The sequence below is a fragment of the Rosa rugosa genome, chromosome 6 (assembly GCF_958449725.1).
Source record: "Rosa rugosa chromosome 6, drRosRugo1.1, whole genome shotgun sequence".
NCBI lineage: Eukaryota > Viridiplantae > Streptophyta > Magnoliopsida > Rosales > Rosaceae > Rosa > Rosa rugosa.
This window is the reverse complement of record NC_084825.1, coordinates 26084579-26112055: the sequence shown is the minus strand read 5'-3', so window position 1 is coordinate 26112055 and position 27477 is coordinate 26084579. Positions and strand designations below refer to the sequence as shown.

The 27477-nt window shown below is 41.6% G+C and overlaps 1 protein-coding gene and 1 long non-coding RNA gene across 2 annotated transcripts; both read right to left on the bottom strand.

Moving 5' to 3' along the window:
• Positions 1–1994: 1994 nt before the first annotated feature.
• Positions 1995–4276, bottom strand: LOC133715692 (uncharacterized). Its single transcript, XR_009849178.1, has 3 exons — positions 3852–4276; positions 2413–2496; positions 1995–2110 (listed from the first exon to the last, which is right to left on the bottom strand). It is a non-coding gene; the product is annotated as an uncharacterized LOC133715692 (long non-coding RNA).
• A 97-nt stretch (positions 4277–4373) lies between these two features.
• LOC133716482 (receptor-like protein 6) lies at positions 4374–25671 on the bottom strand. Its single transcript, XM_062143187.1, has 6 exons — positions 25238–25671; positions 24638–25142; positions 5866–8493; positions 4904–5068; positions 4665–4779; positions 4374–4567 (listed from the first exon to the last, which is right to left on the bottom strand). The coding sequence occupies exons 1-6, from the start codon at positions 25669–25671 to the stop codon at positions 4374–4376; spliced, it is 4041 nt and encodes a 1346-aa protein (XP_061999171.1).
• Between the last annotated feature and the right edge of the window lie 1806 nt (positions 25672–27477).

Sequence of the window (27477 nt, the reverse complement as noted above, 5' to 3'; positions counted from 1 at the left end):
AGAAATTAAAAAGAAAAAAAAAATAACAGAGGGGTATATTGGACATTTCACCTAAGGCCAACACCTAATTTGACGCGGGAGGGACCAATCAGACGGAAATTTTGACGTTAGGGACTTTTCAGATTAATTGAGAATGTCAGGGACTGAAACGGAAAAATGGTAATAGTACAGGGACTAAACATAATTTAATCCAAGATTAAAACATTTTGACAAGTAATTAAATTTATGGGTTAACGTCCTTGATTGATAGTGCCGTGTGAGAAAGAATCAACTTTTCATGCGGTGACCAGCCTGATTTATGATTACTGCAATCATGTTCTTTTTTATTTTTATTTTATTTTTTTACGAAAAAAAAAACTATATTATAGGTGAATGCCCCTTGGGTAACCAAGGTTTACAACATCAAATAAAATAACTCTAGAAACTTCACTAGGGATGGAGTTAGTCCAAATACGGCCTTTTCCAAATTTATGACCTAAATTCGCAAGCGCATTTGTGCAAAATTTGCCTCTCTATAGACATGACTAATGGAAATTCAATCAAATAAGCCGACTAGCTGTCAAATATCTCTAATGTGTTGAGCACTCTCCATGGTAGTTGGATCCTCTTTTTGACACAGTTAATGATGAGTTTTGAGTCTCCTTAGGAGTCTATCTCGAAGAGTAGTGGCTTCTGCAACAGGAACTAAAAAAAAGAGATAGGTTACTGCAATCATGGTGATATAAACAGATTGTATACTTAACAAAAAAAAAAAAAAAAAAAAAAAAGATAGAGAGGACAAGAAAACACACACAAACAACACTATTAGCAAACGTATGCTCCAAATTCTAAAACGCCCTCTAAAGACGGAATGCAATGTGAAGCATGCGGCACAACCTCCATTTAGGTTATGCTTTTATGGGTCAACGTCCTTGTGACACACACAAACAACTCTATTACCAAACGTATGCTCCAAAACGCCCTCTAAAGACGGCAAGCAATGTGAAGCATCAGAGCCGCACAACCTCAACTTAGAGGGGTTTTATGCGTCAACCCTTCACATTACTTTTACGGGTGTACGTCCTTGTGATACACAAAAACAACTCTATTAGCAAACGTACGTTTCCATAATTTCCTTTGTCCAAAAGCACTTCCAGTTCTTCACTAATGCTATGATCATAGCCCACATGGATATGCGCCAATTTGCCTCTTATTAACACTGGGTAATGCTTTTATGGATCAACGTCCTTGATTGATAGTTTTAAATATTGGTTTGTGCTCCTAAGTTGTTAGATGAAATGCCAAAAACAAATTTGAGTGTCCTGTCACAAAGAATCAGCTTGCATCAGTGAAAGATGGGCATACGGTGCCTGACTTATGGTAACTTCAATCATGGTGATATAAAAGCCAGTATATCACAGCCCGAAGCATAGGACCGGTAGTTATTCATGAAACAAAGAATCCCCAAGAACTATTGAAATTAGTTCATGAAATCCCGTCAATTACATCTATGAAGTGGGTATATACCTTGCTTGCACAGAGTAAACAGGGCAAATGATCAATGCATTTTCGCATTGTTGACGGACCACTATTACAGAAAAGTTAAAATCTGCTCAGGCTGCTCCCTACATCAAATCAACCCTTCCGTAGCCTTACATGCAAAACCATGCAAAAACTTCGAGGCCAGTTATCGGGCATTCAAACATAAGTTTTCAAGATCTTTATACTCTATAGTCTAATCTACAACTTGTCTCGGTGCTCAAACATAAACTAAGGGACATTCTGATAACCTTTAACCGTCAATGTTATGGCCTTTCAAGTTTTATTTTTCTTTATGTTTTTTGAAAAAAAAAAATTCACTAAAACTCAAACAAAATAGTTCTACTACAGCAGCAGCTCACCAGGAGTTCACACTAGAAGAACAAAAAGCATAACAGATATCGAACACTACAGAACCAAACTCAGAACTAGAAGATCACACGTAATATAAGCCGTCCAGTCTAAAATATACTAGAACAGTTTCACAAGCTTGGGTGCTTCGAACTTAATTGTTCACAATGGACACCACTAAAGGCTTCTGTACAACCCCGTCTCGATCTTATGATTCTTTCTCTTGAAGTATGATCTGGCACTGCATATAAACATAAACAAAGAATTCATTCAAACGATGGCGATGCAGCCACAAGTGACAAAATATAAACAAAGTAGACTACAACAGATCGACTAGCCTATAAAAGACTTCTAGTCCACAGCTTTTGTTTCTTATTTATTGTTCCCTATTCCAATAGAGAGTTCATTTCTTATAAACACAGATGGTGCTTCAGCCACAATTATTTATTTATTTATTTATTTTTATTTTTTTTCACAAGTTGAAGACAACTTCTTTGGACAGTACATGAACCTTAAAAATTTCAGTGTGATAGGTGAACTTACCAGGATTAAAACTAGCATCAATGATCCAGGGTAGGTAGAAACCAGCTGATTAAAACAAGTTGGGCATTTGCATACATAAAATATCTGCATGGAGTTAAATATAATATATAAAGAGATAACCAATAATATGCAATAGGACTGAAGACCTAGGTTGATCAAGAAACCTTACCCTTTACTAAGACATTAACCCAGACGAACGTCAGCATGCTTGACCATCTACATCAGGAAAAGAAAAACATTACTATATTTAACACAGACGTAATATTGAAACGAGGAATGATGATCAATTAATTGTACAATAACTTAATCAGAAGAACATTCAAGTGTATCAAAATTAGCCCAAGAGTTTCTCTGTCGTATTTTCAGTCCCAAATAATATCTCACAACTAAGTTTCTTTTAGCGAGCCAGATGAGAAATCTGCTGCTACCTCAGAATTTTTACATCGTAGACTAATACATAAATGAAATATAATAAGTACTCTCTCTCACACACACACACACAGAATGATGAAGATAAACACCTTAAAACATGAAGGACAATTTGAAATGCTGTCCCTATAAAATGAGCAGTGGTTATGATAATACTAACGCCTGTACCTTAGGAGGTAGTTTAGCCTTCCACATTGCACAAGAGGGGGAAGAGATTATCCATCAAATTGTCCATCAAATGTTATACCAAAACACAAGCTGAATATGTGTGTGTGAGTAAGTGTAAGTAAGGTAAGCAGCCATGCCATAGCAAAAATTAGAGCAGATATAGCAATTTTCTACGATCCCTAAGAATGAAGTCAGATAGCTCACTACACCAAAAGTGTTAAAAAGAGGCAAAAGGGCTCCAACAGATCTGTTAATATCATTCATAATATGTTTAACAAAGAGCAGTGGATGTGCGCATCCCTAGAGCAAGGGCTATGATAATATTCACAGAAGATACAAAACTAATGCATGACCCCCAAAAATCAATAATATTATGGCAAATCATAAAATTTTGTAAAACTGATCGTTCTATATGCTAACTTCACTAACTATGTGAATTTCTCTATTTTTAAGATAAGAGACCACACAGACCTATGGCCATATTTATCCTTTGGCAATATGCCCCTTGATATATAAGCTCAGTACATGTATCAATACATAAGTGTTTTTTATCTGTATGTTAATGAAGCCTCTATTTTTAGGAAATAAGAACTACCTTATTGCAAGTTGACATAATTAACAGGTTGTCTACAAAAACATTCTTGCCATAGAATTATCATTCTTCTTCTTTACCTCCAGCTTCTTCTTTACCTAAATAAAATTATCATTCTTGCCATAGAATTGAAGAACCAAAATGGCAAAATCTGGAGGAGATGCTAATTGCTTATAATTGAGAATCACTAGGACTACAACTATAAATAGACATGAGAGAGAGTTCATTAGTAAAGGAATAAGAATGGTACCCCTTCCGATATCCACCATCAGTGCCCATCTGGGGTCCCTGAAGACTTGATTCCAATAAGGTACTTCTACACAGGCACCTATCCCATTGAAAAAAGAAAAAAGATTATTACGCATCAGGATGTAACAATTGTGATGATAACTTTTATCATGTGCAGCTAACAAACTCTATTGTAAATCTAAGAGTGAAAAAGAAGAACACCCTTAGAGTCGCATAAAGCTAAAGAGGTGCTAAGAGGGTTGACATATGCCTAATTTTGACATGACCCAGGACGAGCTTACATCAAAGTTACAAACTCTTTTTGAACAAAAAAAATACAGCAACATAATCCCTTCAATAATATAATTTACTACAGTAAATTTGCAATCATTGGCAGAAATTTATTAATAAACAAAGTGTAAACAACATTTATTTCTTCCCAAAATGAAAAAGAATGGATGGAATAACAAAATACCAACCTGAGAAACATTGTGGGTGAGATCAAGGTCAGCATATTCCAAGACCACAAGGTCTGGGGCTCTAATCAGCATTCTCCAGCAGTATGCAAATCACCAACAACCTTGGAAAGGAAAAGATCCCAGGAATCACTGTCAATATTTGTCTCCACTTGACATTGCCAATTTGCCATGGATATTACTCTAGCCATTTCAGCTTCCTCTCCTGAGTCACAGAGCCCCTCAATCAACATTGCATAAGTAGACTTGTTTGGCAAACAGCCTTTTTCCTCACAACACATCAATCACCTTACAACAGAGCGCCGAGCTCGGTATATACCTCTTCTCCGCCATATCATTAAGCAAATTAACCGCTTCACCTGACTTCTTTTCCTTGCAACAAGCTTCAATCATAACCCCATAAGTAACCTCATTGGCCCCAACCCCATTATCCTCCATCTCATCCATAACCTTAATGGCCTCAACCAGCTTCCCCTGCTTCACATACCCATCCATCAATATGGTATAAGTAGTCACATCAGGAAACCACCCTCTGTCCAAAATCTCACCAGGAACCCAAAATGGGCACAAATCCCATGGTAGGCATTTCGTCGAGCACCTGGTGTGCAGTCTCTAAATCATTTCTCTTGATCAATATATTACAACCAAACACATTCGGCGCTGCTCCGAATCTATACTCGTGATTCTGAACCAATTTCGGAATGGTAATAAATGTCTTGAATGCGATTTTGGGGCTTGAAACGACGCCGTAATTGGCTCCAATCTGTTCAAGGGAAACTGTTTTCAGAAAATGAAACTGTTTTCACCAAAAACATTCTGTTTTGCTCTGTTTTGTTTGCTTCACACATTCGCAAAGCTAAACGGTTTAAATATTGTGATTTAACTAAAACTACACTTTAAAAGTAAAATGATGAAAAAACCCTTTAAAAGTTAACAGAGTTAGCGTTTTTACTGTTGCCAGGTATGGAAATTGGGTCGGGGCCAAAACTTCGGTACCATTATGTAATTTTTCAAAGTATAGGTATGAAAATTAATAGTCTGGAAAAGTTCAGACACTGTTTGGACGAATTTCCCTTATATTTATGTTTTCGACAAAAAATACCATGTCCTAACAGAATTTGACTAAGAGTTAATAAGAAATTGGATACACAACTTAAAAACAAAGACCAACTTGATCAGTACTTTTTTTATTTTTTTATTTTTTTTGGAAAGCGAGAGAGGGACTAACTCCTCGTCCCCTCTCGAAAATTTATTAAAGAAAAAAAAAGAGAATACAAACTGGCTGGAGGACTAGACCAAAGCCACCCAGGAACATTACACAAGATTACTAACCAACATCAAGGACCTTCAAAAATATTCCGGCCCATGGTACAAAGAGAAAGAATGCAAACGTTACAACTAAACAAGGACATCAAACCAAACTCCAGAAAAAAAAACGAGCACCGAACAATTAATCAACAAGCCCCAGTTTTTTGTCTTTGTTTCATGGCAACATGATCAGTACTGATCGAACACTCAATTTCTAGGCTTCCTTATCCTTTTCGAAAACATGATCATTACTGCAACAATCTCAATGAACCACACATTCCACTTGGTAATCACAAAGTCTGCAAGAACCACTCCCACCAACAAGCCACTCCCTGACCCTGCCACAACAAATTTCCAATCCAATTCAATTCCAGAGCCCGAGTCATTATCTTCTGATGTTGAAGGTGGAAGTTGAGTGCCCTCTGAATTTCCACATTTCTTTGGCAAGAAATCTCCGCACAATCCTTGGTTTCCCTGATATGAAGTGCTGTCAAATGTAGTGAAGTGGATTCCCCGTGGTACAGGGCCTGTGAGATTGTTGTGAGAGACATTGAACTTTGAGAGAGAATCAAGTTGTGCCAGTTGCTGAGGAATCTCACCAGAGAGCTTGTTATGTGAAATATCCAACGATTCAAGCCTTGATAAGTTGCTCAACGATGATCGGATGCGACCCGTGAGAATGTTGTTGGAGAGATTGAGTGACCAAATCCCCTCAAGTTTCCCAATGAATTCAGGAATCTTGCCTTCAAAATTGTTGCTTGAGATGTCAATGAGTATCAAGTCCTCTCGAACTCTTGGGTAGTATCTCTCCACACCTTTACAGATTATCGTGATTGAGTAACTGTAATACTCAATAAAAGATTCATAAATGTGGTAATACTCCAAATCATGAGTGATACTTGTTGTCCCATTTCCAGAAAAAATGTATTCAAATGGAAACTGACCTGAGAAATTATTGTAAGACAAATCAAGAATACGCAGCATCGGGAATTGAAGATTCTTCTTATTAGGTTTCACAATCACTCCATAGAACACATTGTGGTCCATTGTCAAAATTTTCAACTCAGGGAGAGCCCCCAACCAAACAGGGAAGGTATCACTAAAATTATTGTGTGAAAGGACTAAAATTTCAAGACTTGCACAATTCGCCAGTGACCTTGGTAGTTGCCCATGGAAATTGTTGTGACCAATATCTATCATCCTTAAATTCCTTCCATTGGTGTATGATTGAGGAAGATTTCCATGAAATGAGTTGTTTCCAAGTTTGAGATATTCCAGACCAGCACCAAAGTTTCCCCCACACTGCGGTAAGTTGCCAATCAACTTGTTGTTTGACAAATCAAGGTATCCAAGAGAGGTCATATTGCAAATCATTGGTGAAACTCGTCCGGTTAATTTGTTGTTTGCAATGTTATAGTACCGGAAGGATGTTAAAGGTAACAACAATAATTCACGAAACATGTTGAATGACAGGTCTAAGTAGCCAAGGTAAAGCCATGGAAGGACAGCTGGAGATTTCTCGAAGCCTGACAGCAAGTTATGAGAAATGTTGATGTAAAACAGAGTTTGAGTGCTTATGTTCCGCATCCATTTTGGTACTTGGCCTTGCAATTTGTTTCCAGAGAGATCTAAATAAGACAATACATCTTGAGATCTTAGGAAATCTGGGAACTCCCTTATGTTGCACTCACCCAATCCTAGATACTCAAACTTTGGAAGTACAGTAGTTGCATTATTCAAAAATCTAGATTCTGCGAGCAATTCTAGATTATTATTAGACAGATCTAGAGAGGTGAGTTTTTGTAGGTTAAGAAACTTCTGGAACTCTACTGTACCACTCAAATTATTATGATCTAGATAAACGGTTTGAAGATTCATGAGATTGAATAAGGACCAGGGGACTGAACCATGAAAATAATTATAAGAAAGCGATAGATATGTAAGTTGGGTAAGGTTTACCAACGTAGCGGTAGGGATTTGACCATTAAAATTATTATGTGAAAGGTCCAAATAGATGAGATCCCTAAGATTACCAAGTGAAAATGGTACTGGACCTTCTGAAATATTGCATGAACTCAAATCCAACTCTTTCAGTGAATGAAACCTTTCTATCAAAGAAGGCAGGTTTATGGAAAAATTAGTGGCCGAGAGTTTGAGTGACATGAGATCAGGACTACTTCCATTATAGTCATCAGGAAAATACCCCGTGAGAGTAGGGTTGTACCTCACACTAAGAACCTTCAAATTCTTCAATTTAAAGATTCTTCCTAGGGATTTGCCAGACAGTCCGCAGTTATCAAGGATGAGGGATGTCAAAAGAGACAAATTTGTCAGGGTGTTGGGTACTGTGGATGATATATTAATGGAAGAAAGATCAAGTGTTTGTAGGCCAGTTAAATTTTGAGGTAGGCTTCTTAACAATTCTTCATTAAAAAATATATCTTCGTTGCGAGATAGATCGAGGGAAGACAACTTAGACAGTTGTAATACTTCAGATGGGACATGACCAGAAAAGACAGAGTAAGAGAGGTTGAGATACCTGAGCCTTGGAAAGTTCCTAATGCTAGTAGGAATTTGAGAGAAATTGAAATCATTATCTGCGAGGTTCAGACGCTGAAGATGAACAAGACTGAATAAGGTGTTGTTGGAGCTGAAAGAGCCATAGAGACAACTGCTATTAAGATTAAGCCCAATCACGTGACCCGTCTTCTCATCACACTCTATGCCATCCCATGAGCAACAACTGCTGTTTGATTTCCATGAAGAAATCTTTGGATAAGCACCCTTGTCCACCGAAGCAGACATGTCAATGATAAAGCTTTGCTTGAATTGCAGCAAGGCATAGATCTCGTCATCACGGCAAGTAGGAGTATTATATGACTGCAAAGAGTTGGCCACCACAAGATGGAACAACAAAATTGTTGAAAGGATATAGATGGACACAGTTATTAAGCATAGAGATGATAACCCTGTTTGGACCCAAAATGAGCATTTTGGTCTGACAAGGCGTGTCTTGGAGAAATTGAGCCAAAGTCAGTGGCTCAAGATATATATTGTCGACAAGTTCGAAATATATATTTAGAGGCTAAATAAAGCCTACTATGGAAGCATGAAAAGTCAACTATAGCACATTTTCCTACTTCGGTTAGGAGAAACCGAGCTAAACAAGGAAGGAGGGGTGGCAGACTGACCAAATGAACTCGAAATGAGCTGAAACTCTGCAGATCCATTCTAGACAGCCCAAGAATCATTTCTTATGAAGAGTGCCAGAGCTAGCTTTGAGTGGAAGACCTTCAAATAATCAGTCCAATTTTCTGCAGAAGCAAAACTGGAAAACTGGACCTGTAAGAGGTCCAGCAGCATTTCCGGCCCAACCACATGGAAATAAATTCTGAAATTTTACCACAATAATCTACATTCATGGTGGATCATTTCATATGAAGAAATCGAAGGTTGAATCTGAGTGCTTGATGGAGATAAAAATTGAAGGATAAGGGAGCAGAAAATGACTCAAACCTAACATTCCATTAAGTGTTTAAGTGCTCAAACCTAACATTCCATTAAGTGTTTAAGTGCTCAAACCTAACCCATTATGATTTGTTTTTAAGGCCAAATAGTGTTGCTTGGTAGCCTATAAATAGAGGCTACAACATAGAACAATTCACCAATTCACTCTACAAACATCTCTAAGATGATCTAAGTTCTCTCTAGAGCAACTTCTCTAAGAGCAACTCCTTTCCTTCTCTTTCTCTTATAGGTGATCACACTCTAAGTCCTAGTCTCCTCAGGAGCCGACTATCAGTGCCACCAAACCCTCTGTCAACGTACTTCGGTCCTAGTCTCCTCGGGAGCCGATTGTAGTACCACGACCACAGACCAATTCAAAGACCAATTCATACATCAAAACATCTCTAAGATGATCTAAGTTCTCTCTAGAGCAAACCTCTCTAAGAGCAACTCCTCTCCTTCTCTTTCTCTTATCGGTGATCACACTCCTAGTCCTAGTCTTCTCGGAAGCCGACTTTCAGTGCCACCAAACCCTCTGTCAACGTGCTTCGGTCCTAGTCTCCTCGGGAGCCGACGGTAGTGCCGCGACCACAACGGTTACAGAACCAGCCAAGCAAGGGTAACGCCCTAGCAACCCAGCCAAGCTAAAGTCACGCTTTAGCAAGATCTCAACACTTCTCGGTGATGTCGCTCTGCTCAATCTACAATATTGAGTATCGATTGTGTGAACAAGAAGAAACTACAGCAAAGTCCTTACCACAAGGCACAAAGAATCCCGCGATGAGGTTGGTGCTCTCCTCGTCTACAATCGCTTGATAGAAGTCAGGTCAAGGGACACTCCCGACGACCGCACCCGAACGGTGCTGGCACGCCCGCGCAGAAAAGAGACTGTTGACCAGCTGCAGCAAAACTGGAGCCAAACATTTTGGCACGCCCAGTGGGACCACATTAGAAGTTTTTCTTTTGAAGCACATTCAACCACTGGCCTTCAAAACAAACATTTTGGCACGCCCAGTGGGACTACGCTAGAGTCTTTTTGCATTTGTTCGCCATCATTGAGCTGCCAGGGGAAAATCTTTACCAAAAGAAATTCCTAAAGTGAATAGATGGTCAATGTTGCCACCACTGGCGATAGTGCCATTAATGATGAGTTTATGCCTATTCCCATCCCAGAGGGGGCAAGCGTTGAGGAACAGCTGGCGATCATCGTGGCCAACGTCGAGAGGCATAAAGAAAAGCGAGCCAGGGACATGGCCAGTTTGATCGCAAAAACAAAGCAGAGGTTTCGCGATTGGGACCAACAAATTGAGCAGAACGCTCGAGAAGTTAGAGAACAATTCCGTAAGCCTTTCTTGAGCAGCGACAAACAGACCACTCAACATGCCGCGAACATCACATCTGAGTTCACGACCTTACGCGAGGAAGGTTCTACCTTGGCTAATTCGCATCAAGGCGAATTCGAACGTCAAAAACCTGCTCACGAAGAGGTCGTTTCTGAGACTAACTTGCCTATAGGTGGCAATCAACCTAAGGGTCTCACTGGTGAGTCACAGCCTTACACAGAGGCTGTGCATGGAAAAGGTCATCAACAAGATTGTTCTTCTGACAATACAATTGTCTCTGAACAAATATCTAATTTCTCCACTGATCAAGCCAAATACGTGGCTACTGATCAGATGCATGGGGGGCAAGATATGACCCATGATCATCCCTTTGATCAAAAGAAGTTGGCAATCGTTGGCGACAAAGCCGATCTTGGGACATCTTCATCGCCAAAGTTGCAATTGAAGATCATCATTCGCCAACCAACAAAGATATTTGGGGGGCAAGACTACTCCTCCTGTGAGCCAAATTTCTTCCAATTCTTCGACGCGAAGTATCTTTGTTCTTTTCCTACAAGCTCTCACAAGAGGGGTTTTCATGCTATAAATTTTGACACATCTGAGCTTGGAGTGAAGCATAGATGGCCTCCCCCGTGGCCTTCTGGAGGTTAGCTAAACATAGTGCTGCTAACTTCTTTCTTTGTTTTAAATTTCCTGTCAATTTTCAGTTTTCACTTTTATTTTCGTCATTTGTGAATCATAACGGAATAGGTGAAGTCTCTTTTGTTAATATTGGCCTAAACTCCTTATTGGTGCCTAGTTCAGGTCCCTTAAGGTTAAGGGAGGCTTTTATTAACACTTGTTGAACTGTCTTCACACTTATGACCTTTCTCATCTTAGTAAGTATAGCCTATGTGAAATGGTGTCTAGAAAAGGGACAACGTTCATGACAGGTTCTTGAATCCAGAAGTGCGTGCAAATGGGCCTAAACCACTATGTGGGAGTAGCTCATGCCAGAATGGATTCTGCCTCTCTTGTTCGCCCTCCCCCACCTGGCCATTTCAGTAAGGTTGCCCAAAGGATTTGAAAGAAAATTTGTGTCTAGGTGACTATACTTGGGTCGCATGTCTAAACCTTGATTCACATTGTCTTATTGAATTCAGCTACTTATCAAAAAAAAAATACAAAAAGAATTTCAAATTTGTGCGTCGCGGAGGATGCAAAAAATTGTGTTCTTGCCTAATAGTGGCTGGAACTTGCTAATATACTTAAGAGGCCATTGGTTTTGGCCTGGGCACATATACAAGAGGCATTTAATATGTCTAGTATGGTATCAGCAGTAATTTCAATCAAGCCAATACAAGTGGCTTTGGAGCAACAACATTATAAGAGTAGTGCTGATTCAAGACCTCTTCAGTCAAGACGAAGATCTTTGACTTCGAGGTCTGGGGGCCAATGTTTGGACCCAAAATGAGCATTTTGGTCTGACAAGGCGTGTCTTGGAGAAATTGAGCCAAAGTCAGTGACTCAAGATATATATTGTCGACAAGTTCGAAATATATATTTAGAGGCTAAATAAAGCCTACTATGGAAGCATGAAAAGTCAACTATAGCACATTTTCCTACTTCGGTTAGGAGAAACCGAGCTAAACAAGGAAGGAGGGGTGGCAGACTGACCAAATGAACTCGAAATGAGCTGAAACTCTGCAGATCCATTCTAGACAGCCCAAGAATCATTTCTTATGAAGAGTGCCAGAGCTAGCTTTGAGTGGAAGGCCTTCAAATAATCAGTCCAATTTTCTGCAGAAGCAAAACTGGAAAACTGGACCTGTAAGAGGTCCAGCAGCATTTCCGGCCCAACCACATGGAAATAAATTCTGAAATTTTACCACAATAATCTACATTCATGGTGGATCATTTCATATGAAGAAATCGAAGGTTGAATCTGAGTGCTTGATGGAGATAAAAATTGAAGGATAAGGGAGCAGAAAATGACTCAAACCTAACATTCCATTAAGTGTTTAAGTGCTCAAACCTAACATTCCATTAAGTGTTTAAGTGCTCAAACCTAACCCATTATGATTTGTTTTTAAGGCCAAATAGTGTTGCTTGGTAGCCTATAAATAGAGGCTACAACATAGAACAATTCACCAATTCACTCTACAAACATCTCTAAGATGATCTAAGTTCTCTCTAGAGCAACTTCTCTAAGAGCAACTCCTTTCCTTCTCTTTCTCTTATAGGTGATCACACTCTAAGTCCTAGTCTCCTCAGGAGCCGACTATCAGTGCCACCAAACCCTCTGTCAACGTACTTCGGTCCTAGTCTCCTCGGGAGCCGATTGTAGTACCACGACCACAGACCAATTCAAAGACCAATTCATACATCAAAACATCTCTAAGATGATCTAAGTTCTCTCTAGAGCAAACCTCTCTAAGAGCAACTCCTCTCCTTCTCTTTCTCTTATCGGTGATCACACTCCTAGTCCTAGTCTTCTCGGAAGCCGACTTTCAGTGCCACCAAACCCTCTGTCAACGTGCTTCGGTCCTAGTCTCCTCGGGAGCCGACGGTAGTGCCGCGACCACAACGGTTACAGAACCAGCCAAGCAAGGGTAACGCCCTAGCAACCCAGCCAAGCTAAAGTCACGCTTTAGCAAGATCTCAACACTTCTCGGTGATGTCGCTCTGCTCAATCTACAATATTGAGTATCGATTGTGTGAACAAGAAGAAACTACAGCAAAGTCCTTACCACAAGGCACAAAGAATCCCGCGACGAGGTTGGTGCTCTCCTCGTCTACAATCGCTTGATAGAAGTCAGGTCAAGGGACACTCCCGACGACCGCACCCGAACGGTGCTGGCACGCCCGCGCAGAAAAGAGACTGTTGACCAGCTGCAGCAAAACTGGAGCCAAACATTTTGGCACGCCCAGTGGGACCACATTAGAAGTTTTTCTTTTGAAGCACATTCAACCACTGGCCTTCAAAACAAACATTTTGGCACGCCCAGTGGGACTACGCTAGAGTCTTTTTGCATTTGTTCGCCATCATTGAGCTGCCAGGGGAAAATCTTTACCAAAAGAAATTCCTAAAGTGAATAGATGGTCAATGTTGCCACCACTGGCGATAGTGCCATTAATGATGAGTTTATGCCTATTCCCATCCCAGAGGGGGCAAGCGTTGAGGAACAGCTGGCGATCATCGTGGCCAACGTCGAGAGGCATAAAGAAAAGCGAGCCAGGGACATGGCCAGTTTGATCGCAAAAACAAAGCAGAGGTTTCGCGATTGGGACCAACAAATTGAGCAGAACGCTCGAGAAGTTAGAGAACAATTCCGTAAGCCTTTCTTGAGCAGCGACAAACAGACCACTCAACATGCCGCGAACATCACATCTGAGTTCACGACCTTACGCGAGGAAGGTTCTACCTTGGCTAATTCGCATCAAGGCGAATTCGAACGTCAAAAACCTGCTCACGAAGAGGTCGTTTCTGAGACTAACTTGCCTATAGGTGGCAATCAACCTAAGGGTCTCACTGGTGAGTCACAGCCTTACACAGAGGCTGTGCATGGAAAAGGTCATCAACAAGATTGTTCTTCTGACAATACAATTGTCTCTGAACAAATATCTAATTTCTCCACTGATCAAGCCAAATACGTGGCTACTGATCAGATGCATGGGGGGCAAGATATGACCCATGATCATCCCTTTGATCAAAAGAAGTTGGCAATCGTTGGCGACAAAGCCGATCTTGGGACATCTTCATCGCCAAAGTTGCAATTGAAGATCATCATTCGCCAACCAACAAAGATATTTGGGGGGCAAGACTACTCCTCCTGTGAGCCAAATTTCTTCCAATTCTTCGACGCGAAGTATCTTTGTTCTTTTCCTACAAGCTCTCACAAGAGGGGTTTTCATGCTATAAATTTTGACACATCTGAGCTTGGAGTGAAGCATAGATGGCCTCCCCCGTGGCCTTCTGGAGGTTAGCTAAACATAGTGCTGCTAACTTCTTTCTTTGTTTTAAATTTCCTGTCAATTTTCAGTTTTCACTTTTATTTTCGTCATTTGTGAATCATAACGGAATAGGTGAAGTCTCTTTTGTTAATATTGGCCTAAACTCCTTATTGGTGCCTAGTTCAGGTCCCTTAAGGTTAAGGGAGGCTTTTATTAACACTTGTTGAACTGTCTTCACACTTATGACCTTTCTCATCTTAGTAAGTATAGCCTATGTGAAATGGTGTCTAGAAAAGGGACAACGTTCATGACAGGTTCTTGAATCCAGAAGTGCGTGCAAATGGGCCTAAACCACTATGTGGGAGTAGCTCATGCCAGAATGGATTCTGCCTCTCTTGTTCGCCCTCCCCCACCTGGCCATTTCAGTAAGGTTGCCCAAAGGATTTGAAAGAAAATTTGTGTCTAGGTGACTATACTTGGGTCGCATGTCTAAACCTTGATTCACATTGTCTTATTGAATTCAGCTACTTATCAAAAAAAAAATACAAAAAGAATTTCAAATTTGTGCGTCGCGGAGGATGCAAAAAATTGTGTTCTTGCCTAATAGTGGCTGGAACTTGCTAATATACTTAAGAGGCCATTGGTTTTGGCCTGGGCACATATACAAGAGGCATTTAATATGTCTAGTATGGTATCAGCAGTAATTTCAATCAAGCCAATACAAGTGGCTTTGGAGCAACAACATTATAAGAGTAGTGCTGATTCAAGACCTCTTCAGTCAAGACGAAGATCTTTGACTTCGAGGTCTGGGGGCCAATGTTTGGACCCAAAATGAGCATTTTGGTCTGACAAGGCGTGTCTTGGAGAAATTGAGCCAAAGTCAGTGACTCAAGATATATATTGTCGACAAGTTCGAAATATATATTTAGAGGCTAAATAAAGCCTACTATGGAAGCATGAAAAGTCAACTATAGCACATTTTCCTACTTCGGTTAGGAGAAACCGAGCTAAACAAGGAAGGAGGGGTGGCAGACTGACCAAATGAACTCGAAATGAGCTGAAACTCTGCAGATCCATTCTAGACAGCCCAAGAATCATTTCTTATGAAGAGTGCCAGAGCTAGCTTTGAGTGGAAGGCCTTCAAATAATCAGTCCAATTTTCTGCAGAAGCAAAACTGGAAAACTGGACCTGTAAGAGGTCCAGCAGCATTTCCGGCCCAACCACATGGAAATAAATTCTGAAATTTTACCACAATAATCTACATTCATGGTGGATCATTTCATATGAAGAAATCGAAGGTTGAATCTGAGTGCTTGATGGAGATAAAAATTGAAGGATAAGGGAGCAGAAAATGACTCAAACCTAACATTCCATTAAGTGTTTAAGTGCTCAAACCTAACATTCCATTAAGTGTTTAAGTGCTCAAACCTAACCCATTATGATTTGTTTTTAAGGCCAAATAGTGTTGCTTGGTAGCCTATAAATAGAGGCTACAACATAGAACAATTCACCAATTCACTCTACAAACATCTCTAAGATGATCTAAGTTCTCTCTAGAGCAACTTCTCTAAGAGCAACTCCTTTCCTTCTCTTTCTCTTATAGGTGATCACACTCTAAGTCCTAGTCTCCTCAGGAGCCGACTATCAGTGCCACCAAACCCTCTGTCAACGTACTTCGGTCCTAGTCTCCTCGGGAGCCGATTGTAGTACCACTACCACAGACCAATTCAAAGACCAATTCATACATCAAAACATCTCTAAGATGATCTAAGTTCTCTCTAGAGCAAACCTCTCTAAGAGCAACTCCTCTCCTTCTCTTTCTCTTATCGGTGATCACACTCCTAGTCCTAGTCTTCTCGGAAGCCGACTTTCAGTGCCACCAAACCCTCTGTCAACGTGCTTCGGTCCTAGTCTCCTCGGGAGCCGACGGTAGTGCCGCGACCACAACGGTTACAGAACCAGCCAAGCAAGGGTAACGCCCTAGCAACCCAGCCAAGCTAAAGTCACGCTTTAGCAAGATCTCAACACTTCTCGGTGATGTCGCTCTGCTCAATCTACAATATTGAGTATCGATTGTGTGAACAAGAAGAAACTACAGCAAAGTCCTTACCACAAGGCACAAAGAATCCCGCGACGAGGTTGGTGCTCTCCTCGTCTACAATCGCTTGATAGAAGTCAGGTCAAGGGACACTCCCGACGACCGCACCCGAACGGTGCTGGCACGCCCGCGCAGAAAAGAGACTGTTGACCAGCTGCAGCAAAACTGGAGCCAAACATTTTGGCACGCCCAGTGGGACCACATTAGAAGTTTTTCTTTTGAAGCACATTCAACCACTGGCCTTCAAAACAAACATTTTGGCACGCCCAGTGGGACTACGCTAGAGTCTTTTTGCATTTGTTCGCCATCATTGAGCTGCCAGGGGAAAATCTTTACCAAAAGAAATTCCTAAAGTGAATAGATGGTCAATGTTGCCACCACTGGCGATAGTGCCATTAATGATGAGTTTATGCCTATTCCCATCCCAGAGGGGGCAAGCGTTGAGGAACAGCTGGCGATCATCGTGGCCAACGTCGAGAGGCATAAAGAAAAGCGAGCCAGGGACATGGCCAGTTTGATCGCAAAAACAAAGCAGAGGTTTCGCGATTGGGACCAACAAATTGAGCAGAACGCTCGAGAAGTTAGAGAACAATTCCGTAAGCCTTTCTTGAGCAGCGACAAACAGACCACTCAACATGCCGCGAACATCACATCTGAGTTCACGACCTTACGCGAGGAAGGTTCTACCTTGGCTAATTCGCATCAAGGCGAATTCGAACGTCAAAAACCTGCTCACGAAGAGGTCGTTTCTGAGACTAACTTGCCTATAGGTGGCAATCAACCTAAGGGTCTCACTGGTGAGTCACAGCCTTACACAGAGGCTGTGCATGGAAAAGGTCATCAACAAGATTGTTCTTCTGACAATACAATTGTCTCTGAACAAATATCTAATTTCTCCACTGATCAAGCCAAATACGTGGCTACTGATCAGATGCATGGGGGGCAAGATATGACCCATGATCATCCCTTTGATCAAAAGAAGTTGGCAATCGTTGGCGACAAAGCCGATCTTGGGACATCTTCATCGCCAAAGTTGCAATTGAAGATCATCATTCGCCAACCAACAAAGATATTTGGGGGGCAAGACTACTCCTCCTGTGAGCCAAATTTCTTCCAATTCTTCGACGCGAAGTATCTTTGTTCTTTTCCTACAAGCTCTCACAAGAGGGGTTTTCATGCTATAAATTTTGACACATCTGAGCTTGGAGTGAAGCATAGATGGCCTCCCCCGTGGCCTTCTGGAGGTTAGCTAAACATAGTGCTGCTAACTTCTTTCTTTGTTTTAAATTTCCTGTCAATTTTCAGTTTTCACTTTTATTTTCGTCATTTGTGAATCATAACGGAATAGGTGAAGTCTCTTTTGTTAATATTGGCCTAAACTCCTTATTGGTGCCTAGTTCAGGTCCCTTAAGGTTAAGGGAGGCTTTTATTAACACTTGTTGAACTGTCTTCACACTTATGACCTTTCTCATCTTAGTAAGTATAGCCTATGTGAAATGGTGTCTAGAAAAGGGACAACGTTCATGACAGGTTCTTGAATCCAGAAGTGCGTGCAAATGGGCCTAAACCACTATGTGGGAGTAGCTCATGCCAGAATGGATTCTGCCTCTCTTGTTCGCCCTCCCCCACCTGGCCATTTCAGTAAGGTTGCCCAAAGGATTTGAAAGAAAATTTGTGTCTAGGTGACTATACTTGGGTCGCATGTCTAAACCTTGATTCACATTGTCTTATTGAATTCAGCTACTTATCAAAAAAAAAATACAAAAAGAATTTCAAATTTGTGCGTCGCGGAGGATGCAAAAAATTGTGTTCTTGCCTAATAGTGGCTGGAACTTGCTAATATACTTAAGAGGCCATTGGTTTTGGCCTGGGCACATATACAAGAGGCATTTAATATGTCTAGTATGGTATCAGCAGTAATTTCAATCAAGCCAATACAAGTGGCTTTGGAGCAACAACATTATAAGAGTAGTGCTGATTCAAGACCTCTTCAGTCAAGACGAAGATCTTTGACTTCGAGGTCTGGGGGCCAATGTTTGGACCCAAAATGAGCATTTTGGTCTGACAAGGCGTGTCTTGGAGAAATTGAGCCAAAGTCAGTGACTCAAGATATATATTGTCGACAAGTTCGAAATATATATTTAGAGGCTAAATAAAGCCTACTATGGAAGCATGAAAAGTCAACTATAGCACATTTTCCTACTTCGGTTAGGAGAAACCGAGCTAAACAAGGAAGGAGGGGTGGCAGACTGACCAAATGAACTCGAAATGAGCTGAAACTCTGCAGATCCATTCTAGACAGCCCAAGAATCATTTCTTATGAAGAGTGCCAGAGCTAGCTTTGAGTGGAAGGCCTTCAAATAATCAGTCCAATTTTCTGCAGAAGCAAAACTGGAAAACTGGACCTGTAAGAGGTCCAGCAGCATTTCCGGCCCAACCACATGGAAATAAATTCTGAAATTTTACCACAATAATCTACATTCATGGTGGATCATTTCATATGAAGAAATCGAAGGTTGAATCTGAGTGCTTGATGGAGATAAAAATTGAAGGATAAGGGAGCAGAAAATGACTCAAACCTAACATTCCATTAAGTGTTTAAGTGCTCAAACCTAACATTCCATTAAGTGTTTAAGTGCTCAAACCTAACCCATTATGATTTGTTTTTAAGGCCAAATAGTGTTGCTTGGTAGCCTATAAATAGAGGCTACAACATAGAACAATTCACCAATTCACTCTACAAACATCTCTAAGATGATCTAAGTTCTCTCTAGAGCAACTTCTCTAAGAGCAACTCCTTTCCTTCTCTTTCTCTTATAGGTGATCACACTCTAAGTCCTAGTCTCCTCAGGAGCCGACTATCAGTGCCACCAAACCCTCTGTCAACGTACTTCGGTCCTAGTCTCCTCGGGAGCCGATTGTAGTACCACTACCACAGACCAATTCAAAGACCAATTCATACATCAAAACATCTCTAAGATGATCTAAGTTCTCTCTAGAGCAAACCTCTCTAAGAGCAACTCCTCTCCTTCTCTTTCTCTTATCGGTGATCACACTCCTAGTCCTAGTCTTCTCGGAAGCCGACTTTCAGTGCCACCAAACCCTCTGTCAACGTGCTTCGGTCCTAGTCTCCTCGGGAGCCGACGGTAGTGCCGCGACCACAACGGTTACAGAACCAGCCAAGCAAGGGTAACGCCCTAGCAACCCAGCCAAGCTAAAGTCACGCTTTAGCAAGATCTCAACACTTCTCGGTGATGTCGCTCTGCTCAATCTACAATATTGAGTATCGATTGTGTGAACAAGAAGAAACTACAGCAAAGTCCTTACCACAAGGCACAAAGAATCCCGCGATGAGGTTGGTGCTCTCCTCGTCTACAATCGCTTGATAGAAGTCAGGTCAAGGGACACTCCCGACGACCGCACCCGAACGGTGCTGGCACGCCCGCGCAGAAAAGAGACTGTTGACCAGCTGCAGCAAAACTGGAGCCAAACATTTTGGCACGCCCAGTGGGACCACATTAGAAGTTTTTCTTTTGAAGCACATTCAACCACTGGCCTTCAAAACAAACATTTTGGCACGCCCAGTGGGACTACGCTAGAGTCTTTTTGCATTTGTTCGCCATCATTGAGCTGCCAGGGGAAAATCTTTACCAAAAGAAATTCCTAAAGTGAATAGATGGTCAATGTTGCCACCACTGGCGATAGTGCCATTAATGATGAGTTTATGCCTATTCCCATCCCAGAGGGGGCAAGCGTTGAGGAACAGCTGGCGATCATCGTGGCCAACGTCGAGAGGCATAAAGAAAAGCGAGCCAGGGACATGGCCAGTTTGATCGCAAAAACAAAGCAGAGGTTTCGCGATTGGGACCAACAAATTGAGCAGAACGCTCGAGAAGTTAGAGAACAATTCCGTAAGCCTTTCTTGAGCAGCGACAAACAGACCACTCAACATGCCGCGAACATCACATCTGAGTTCACGACCTTACGCGAGGAAGGTTCTACCTTGGCTAATTCGCATCAAGGCGAATTCGAACGTCAAAAACCTGCTCACGAAGAGGTCGTTTCTGAGACTAACTTGCCTATAGGTGGCAATCAACCTAAGGGTCTCACTGGTGAGTCACAGCCTTACACAGAGGCTGTGCATGGAAAAGGTCATCAACAAGATTGTTCTTCTGACAATACAATTGTCTCTGAACAAATATCTAATTTCTCCACTGATCAAGCCAAATACGTGGCTACTGATCAGATGCATGGGGGGCAAGATATGACCCATGATCATCCCTTTGATCAAAAGAAGTTGGCAATCGTTGGCGACAAAGCCGATCTTGGGACATCTTCATCGCCAAAGTTGCAATTGAAGATCATCATTCGCCAACCAACAAAGATATTTGGGGGGCAAGACTACTCCTCCTGTGAGCCAAATTTCTTCCAATTCTTCGACGCGAAGTATCTTTGTTCTTTTCCTACAAGCTCTCACAAGAGGGGTTTTCATGCTATAAATTTTGACACATCTGAGCTTGGAGTGAAGCATAGATGGCCTCCCCCGTGGCCTTCTGGAGGTTAGCTAAACATAGTGCTGCTAACTTCTTTCTTTGTTTTAAATTTCCTGTCAATTTTCAGTTTTCACTTTTATTTTCGTCATTTGTGAATCATAACGGAATAGGTGAAGTCTCTTTTGTTAATATTGGCCTAAACTCCTTATTGGTGCCTAGTTCAGGTCCCTTAAGGTTAAGGGAGGCTTTTATTAACACTTGTTGAACTGTCTTCACACTTATGACCTTTCTCATCTTAGTAAGTATAGCCTATGTGAAATGGTGTCTAGAAAAGGGACAACGTTCATGACAGGTTCTTGAATCCAGAAGTGCGTGCAAATGGGCCTAAACCACTATGTGGGAGTAGCTCATGCCAGAATGGATTCTGCCTCTCTTGTTCGCCCTCCCCCACCTGGCCATTTCAGTAAGGTTGCCCAAAGGATTTGAAAGAAAAGTTGTGTCTAGGTGACTATACTTGGGTCGCATGTCTAAACCTTGATTCACATTGTCTTATTGAATTCAGCTACTTATCAAAAAAAAAATACAAAAAGAATTTCAAATTTGTGCGTCGCGGAGGATGCAAAAAATTGTGTTCTTGCCTAATAGTGGCTGGAACTTGCTAATATACTTAAGAGGCCATTGGTTTTGGCCTGGGCACATATACAAGAGGCATTTAATATGTCTAGTATGGTATCAGCAGTAATTTCAATCAAGCCAATACAAGTGGCTTTGGAGCAACAACATTATAAGAGTAGTGCTGATTCAAGACCTCTTCAGTCAAGACGAAGATCTTTGACTTCGAGGTCTGGGGGCCAATGTTTGGACCCAAAATGAGCATTTTGGTCTGACAAGGCGTGTCTTGGAGAAATTGAGCCAAAGTCAGTGACTCAAGATATATATTGTCGACAAGTTCGAAATATATATTTAGAGGCTAAATAAAGCCTACTATGGAAGCATGAAAAGTCAACTATAGCACATTTTCCTACTTCGGTTAGGAGAAACCGAGCTAAACAAGGAAGGAGGGGTGGCAGACTGACCAAATGAACTCAAAATGAGCTGAAACTCTGCAGATCCATTCTAGACAGCCCAAGAATCATTTCTTATGAAGAGTGCCAGAGCTAGCTTTGAGTGGAAGGCCTTCAAATAATCAGTCCAATTTTCTGCAGAAGCAAAACTGGAAAACTGGACCTGTAAGAGGTCCAGCAGCATTTCCGGCCCAACCACATGGAAATAAATTCTGAAATTTTACCACAATAATCTACATTCATGGTGGATCATTTCATATGAAGAAATCGAAGGTTGAATCTGAGTGCTTGATGGAGATAAAAATTGAAGGATAAGGGAGCAGAAAATGACTCAAACCTAACATTCCATTAAGTGTTTAAGTGCTCAAACCTAACATTCCATTAAGTGTTTAAGTGCTCAAACCTAACCCATTATGATTTGTTTTTAAGGCCAAATAGTGTTGCTTGGTAGCCTATAAATAGAGGCTACAACATAGAACAATTCACCAATTCACTCTACAAACATCTCTAAGATGATCTAAGTTCTCTCTAGAGCAACTTCTCTAAGAGCAACTCCTTTCCTTCTCTTTCTCTTATAGGTGATCACACTCTAAGTCCTAGTCTCCTCAGGAGCCGACTATCAGTGCCACCAAACCCTCTGTCAACGTACTTCGGTCCTAGTCTCCTCGGGAGCCGATTGTAGTACCACGACCACAGACCAATTCAAAGACCAATTCATACATCAAAACATCTCTAAGATGATCTAAGTTCTCTCTAGAGCAAACCTCTCTAAGAGCAACTCCTCTCCTTCTCTTTCTCTTATCGGTGATCACACTCCTAGTCCTAGTCTTCTCGGAAGCCGACTTTCAGTGCCACCAAACCCTCTGTCAACGTGCTTCGGTCCTAGTCTCCTCGGGAGCCGACGGTAGTGCCGCGACCACAACGGTTACAGAACCAGCCAAGCAAGGGTAACGCCCTAGCAACCCAGCCAAGCTAAAGTCACGCTTTAGCAAGATCTCAACACTTCTCGGTGATGTCGCTCTGCTCAATCTACAATATTGAGTATCGATTGTGTGAACAAGAAGAAACTACAGCAAAGTCCTTACCACAAGGCACAAAGAATCCCGCGACGAGGTTGGTGCTCTCCTCGTCTACAATCGCTTGATAGAAGTCAGGTCAAGGGACACCCCCGACGACCGCACCCGAACGGTGCTGGCACGCCCGCGCAGAAAAGAGACTGTTGACCAGCTGCAGCAAAACTGGAGCCAAACAAACCCCATGATTTATGTTTAATTTGATAGAATCCAGATTAAATGGAATGAGGTATTTATAGACTGAACCAATCGTCCTTGATCAAACAAGTCAACAGTGTAAGAAACGCGTTTGTGCCTTTTGCTCTTTTCTTTTGTGGGTGGACACATCAATGGATGACTTATAATTTACCTTTTGCCTTTTGTTATATGAATGAATGAAAACTTGAAAAAGGTTCAATTAATATTGGTACTCATTTGTCTTTTTGACGAAGAAAAAGTAAACCAATTAGCAAACGTACCTTCTCTCATTGGATAGATCCTTGTAGTTTCTTGACTTTCCCCTTAATACTTTTTGAGGGACGACTTCAAAGTAGTGGGAGCGTGGCCTGGTGGGAAACCAGCTGAGAGTTCAACATTGGCCCCTTATATGCTGGCCCGAATTTTTATTCTTATTCATCTCCTTCAAAAACTATTTTTAGAAAAAAGATAATAGCTGGTGGATGAGTAAAAATCAAATTATTTCACGACATTGCCAGCAGCAGAATATACCGACAAATAGTAAATATCGGTTTACAAAAAGACGATATATATATATATATATATATATATATATATATATATATATATATATATATATATAAGTTGTATTTTTGAAGAATAACAATAGCTTTTCACACACATTGTCAGTTTTGTAATTTATGAAAATTAGAAATATGATGACTTTTTAATATTTTGGTCACCTTATGACATGATATAATTGGCTCCAAAAAAAAAAATTGAGTTAAATACTGGTTACTCCCTATACTTATAGGGTTTCGTCGTTTCAGTCCCTGACCTTCGAATTTCACCTAAAAAGTCCCTGAACTCTCAATTTCCGCTCAATTCGTCCCTGCCGTCAAAAACCTCGGTTATCTTGCTGACGTGGCATTCATTTCACACTAAAATGACGATTATACCCTCACTTACTCTTTTTTTATTATTTATTTATTTTTCTCTTTATTTTTTCTTTTCTTTTCACCCCTTCTTCTTCCAGCTCTCTTTCCTCGTTCTCTCTCTCTCTCTCTCCTTCTGCTTCCAAAGAAGAAGCAGCCGCAGCAGCAACCCAAGAGGCGGAGCTGCAAACCCCAACCGGCCTTGTCAAGCCGGATCGGTCTGGTCGACTCGTCTCGGCGGCACGATGCATATCCCGGTAGTCTCTGCTCCAAAATTCGAACCATGAAAATAATTATGAGAAAGCGATAGATATGTAAGTTGGGTAGGGTTTCCCAACATTGTAGGGATTTCACCATTAAACTTATTATATGAAAGGTCCAAATAGATGAGATCCCTAAGATTACCAAGTGAAAATGGTACTTGACCATTAAACTTATTATATGAAAGGTCTAAATAGATGAGATCCCTAAGATTACCAAGTGAAAATGGTACTTGACCATTAAACTTATTATGTGAAAGGTCCAAATAGATGAGATCCCTAAGATTACCAAGTGAAAATGGTACTGGGCCTTCCGAAATATTGCATGAACTCACAGCTAATTCTTTCAATGAATGAAACCTTTCTATCAAAGAAGGCAGGTTTATGAAAAAATTAGTGGCTGAGAGTTTGAGTGACATGAGATTAGGGCTACTTCCACTATAGTCATCAGGAAAATACCCCGTGAGAGCAGGGTTGTTGCTCACATCAAGAACCTTCAAATTCTTTAATTTAAAGATTCTTCCTGATAATTTGCCAAAGAGGCCGCAATCAGCAAGGGTGAGGGATGTCAAACGAGACAAATTTGTCAGGGTGTCGGGTATTGTGGATGATATATTAATGGAAGAAAGATCAAGTGTTTGTAGGCCAGTTAAATTTTGAGCTAGGCTTCTCAACAAGTCTTCATTAGAAAACATATCATCATTGCGAGATAGATCGATGGGACATGACCAGAAAAGACAGAGTAAGAGAGGTTGAGATACCTGAGCCTTGGGAACTTCCCAATGCTAGTAGGAATTTGAGATCCTATGAAGTGATTATCAGCGAGGTTCAGATGCTGAAGATGAACAAGACTGAATAAGGTGTTGTTGGAGCTGAAAGACCCATAGAGACAACTGCTACTAAGATCAAGCCCAATCACGTGACCAGTCTTCTCATCACACTCTACGCCATCCCATGAGCAACAACTGCTGTTTGATTTCCATGAAGAAATCTTTGGATAAGCACCCTTGTCCACCGAAGCAGACTTTCTAATGACAAAACTTTGCTTGAATTGCAGCAAGGCATAGATCTCGTCATCATGGCAAGTAGGAGTATTATATGACTGCAAAGAGTTGGCCACCACAAGATGGAACAACACAATTGTTGAAAGGATATAGATGGACACAGTTATTAAGCATAGAGATGATAACCCCATGATTTATGTTTAATTTGATAAAATCCAGATTAAATGGAATGAGGTATTTATAGACTGAACCAATCGTCCTTGATCAAACAAGTCAACAGTGTAAGAAACGCGTTCGTGCCTTTTGCTCTTTTCTTTTGTGGGTGGACACATCAATGGATGACTTATAATTTACCTTTTGCCTTTTGTTATATGAATGAATGAAAACTTGAAAAAGTTAATTAATATTTGTACTCATTTGTCTTTTTGACGAAGAAAAAATAAACCAATTAGCAAACGTACCTTCTTGTCTCTCCCCTTACTACTTTTTGAGGGACGACTTCAGAGTAGTGGGAAGCTTGTGGTTGGTGGCCTGGTGGGAAACCACATATAATCATGGGTCAACGTCCAGTTCCTCTCTAATACTGTACATACCACCTATATTACATACCGCCAAGCATAATCAACGACCTCATAGGTGGGCCCCGCGGCATGGCTAGCCCCGCCTATGGCATGCATCCGGTAGGCCGACACCCGAGCTACGTTGCCATGGTGGAGGTCGGCCGGTATCTAGTCGGGAGGCCACCCTCCCATGCTCTCCAAGAGGCTTCAAGAGAAGCAATATATGTATTATTGTCCCACATCGAGGATATGTAAATAGAGTGGGACTTCCCTTAGCTATAAAAGGAAGTCCTCCCCTTCTTAGAGAGGATGGATCCATGATCCCTATACTTGTATCACTACAAAGGTCACTTGACCTCACTCATAGTAAAATATCTAAGTGGACGTAGCCTTGCCCCAAGTGCAAGGTAAACCACTATACATGCTTGTGTCCCTTTCTCTCTCTCTCTCCCCATCATGATCCACACTTAGTCCCCGTTCCGTATTCTTCAGTAGAAACATTGGCGCTAGAAGGAGGGCCCCTAAGTTTGGGTATGAACCTCCAACCTTGAGCAAGAGTCATGAATCGGGTACCACCAATCAGCCTATCAAGTTCATAGGTCATCAAGGAGAGTCAAACCTCTGGGCACCGTGTCTCCCCTGAAATTATCTACACCCAGCAGCCCCGCTTCTTGGATCATGTTATGACAAAACCCGCCAGCCCGGATCGATCAACACCTCAAGTTACAGCCACATCATGGTCAGATGGGTCTCCATCCGGGAACCACTTATGACGAATACCGGTGAACCTCACATCTCGCCTACACCACACCACAGCAGACTGCTACCCGAAGAAAGCTTCTGGGTACCATTGCACAACCCCGCCCGGCACTTCAAAAATTGATCTGGGATCAGGCCTCACCGACAGCATCCTCACCTCCCTGTGATCACCACCGCCCACTATCACTTACTCACAACTTAGCATCCCGGTGATCTTTCCTCTATCTATAACTTCACCAGCAACATTGATTTGGGCACCCCGGTGCTCCCTCTGGCACCGAGCAGCTACTACATCTAGCATCCCGGTCCAATTCATGATCGACGTCCCGGGAGCACTGAGTTCACCCAAGCAAATTCTTGATGCATGGCTTCCCCGGATGCCTCCCTGGACATCCTCTCGGTGCCTCATCACAAACTTCACCCGCCGGCTCTATCCTCCACCTCACACTGCCTCTAGATGAGAAGCTACTCGATCGGTACACCCGGAATGACTTCGGGCCTCGCTACCTTCCTCACCTCCCGGCGGTCAATCCGACGGAGCCAGCATCCCGGGCCCTAGCATACCGGTAAGCCAACCTCTTCTACTGCTCTCGCTCGATTCCTCACCGGTAACAGGCAAGTCTCCCTTCCCCGGGAACTCGGTGACTCGCATCCCAACACAGCCCTCACGGTACCTGC

Coding starts and splice junctions, on each gene's coding strand:
- LOC133716482 (XM_062143187.1), bottom strand. CDS start 25,671: ATGGGGTTATCATCTCTATGCTTAATAACTGTGTCCATCTATATCCTT. Junction 5,069..5,865: donor GGTTCATTGAGATTGTTGCA/GTAATGATCATG, acceptor TCCCTTGAACAG/ATTGGAGCCAATTACGGCGT. Junction 4,568..4,664: donor TTGCAAGGAAAAGAAGTCAG/GTGAAGCGGTTA, acceptor GTGAGGAAAAAG/GCTGTTTGCCAAACAAGTCT.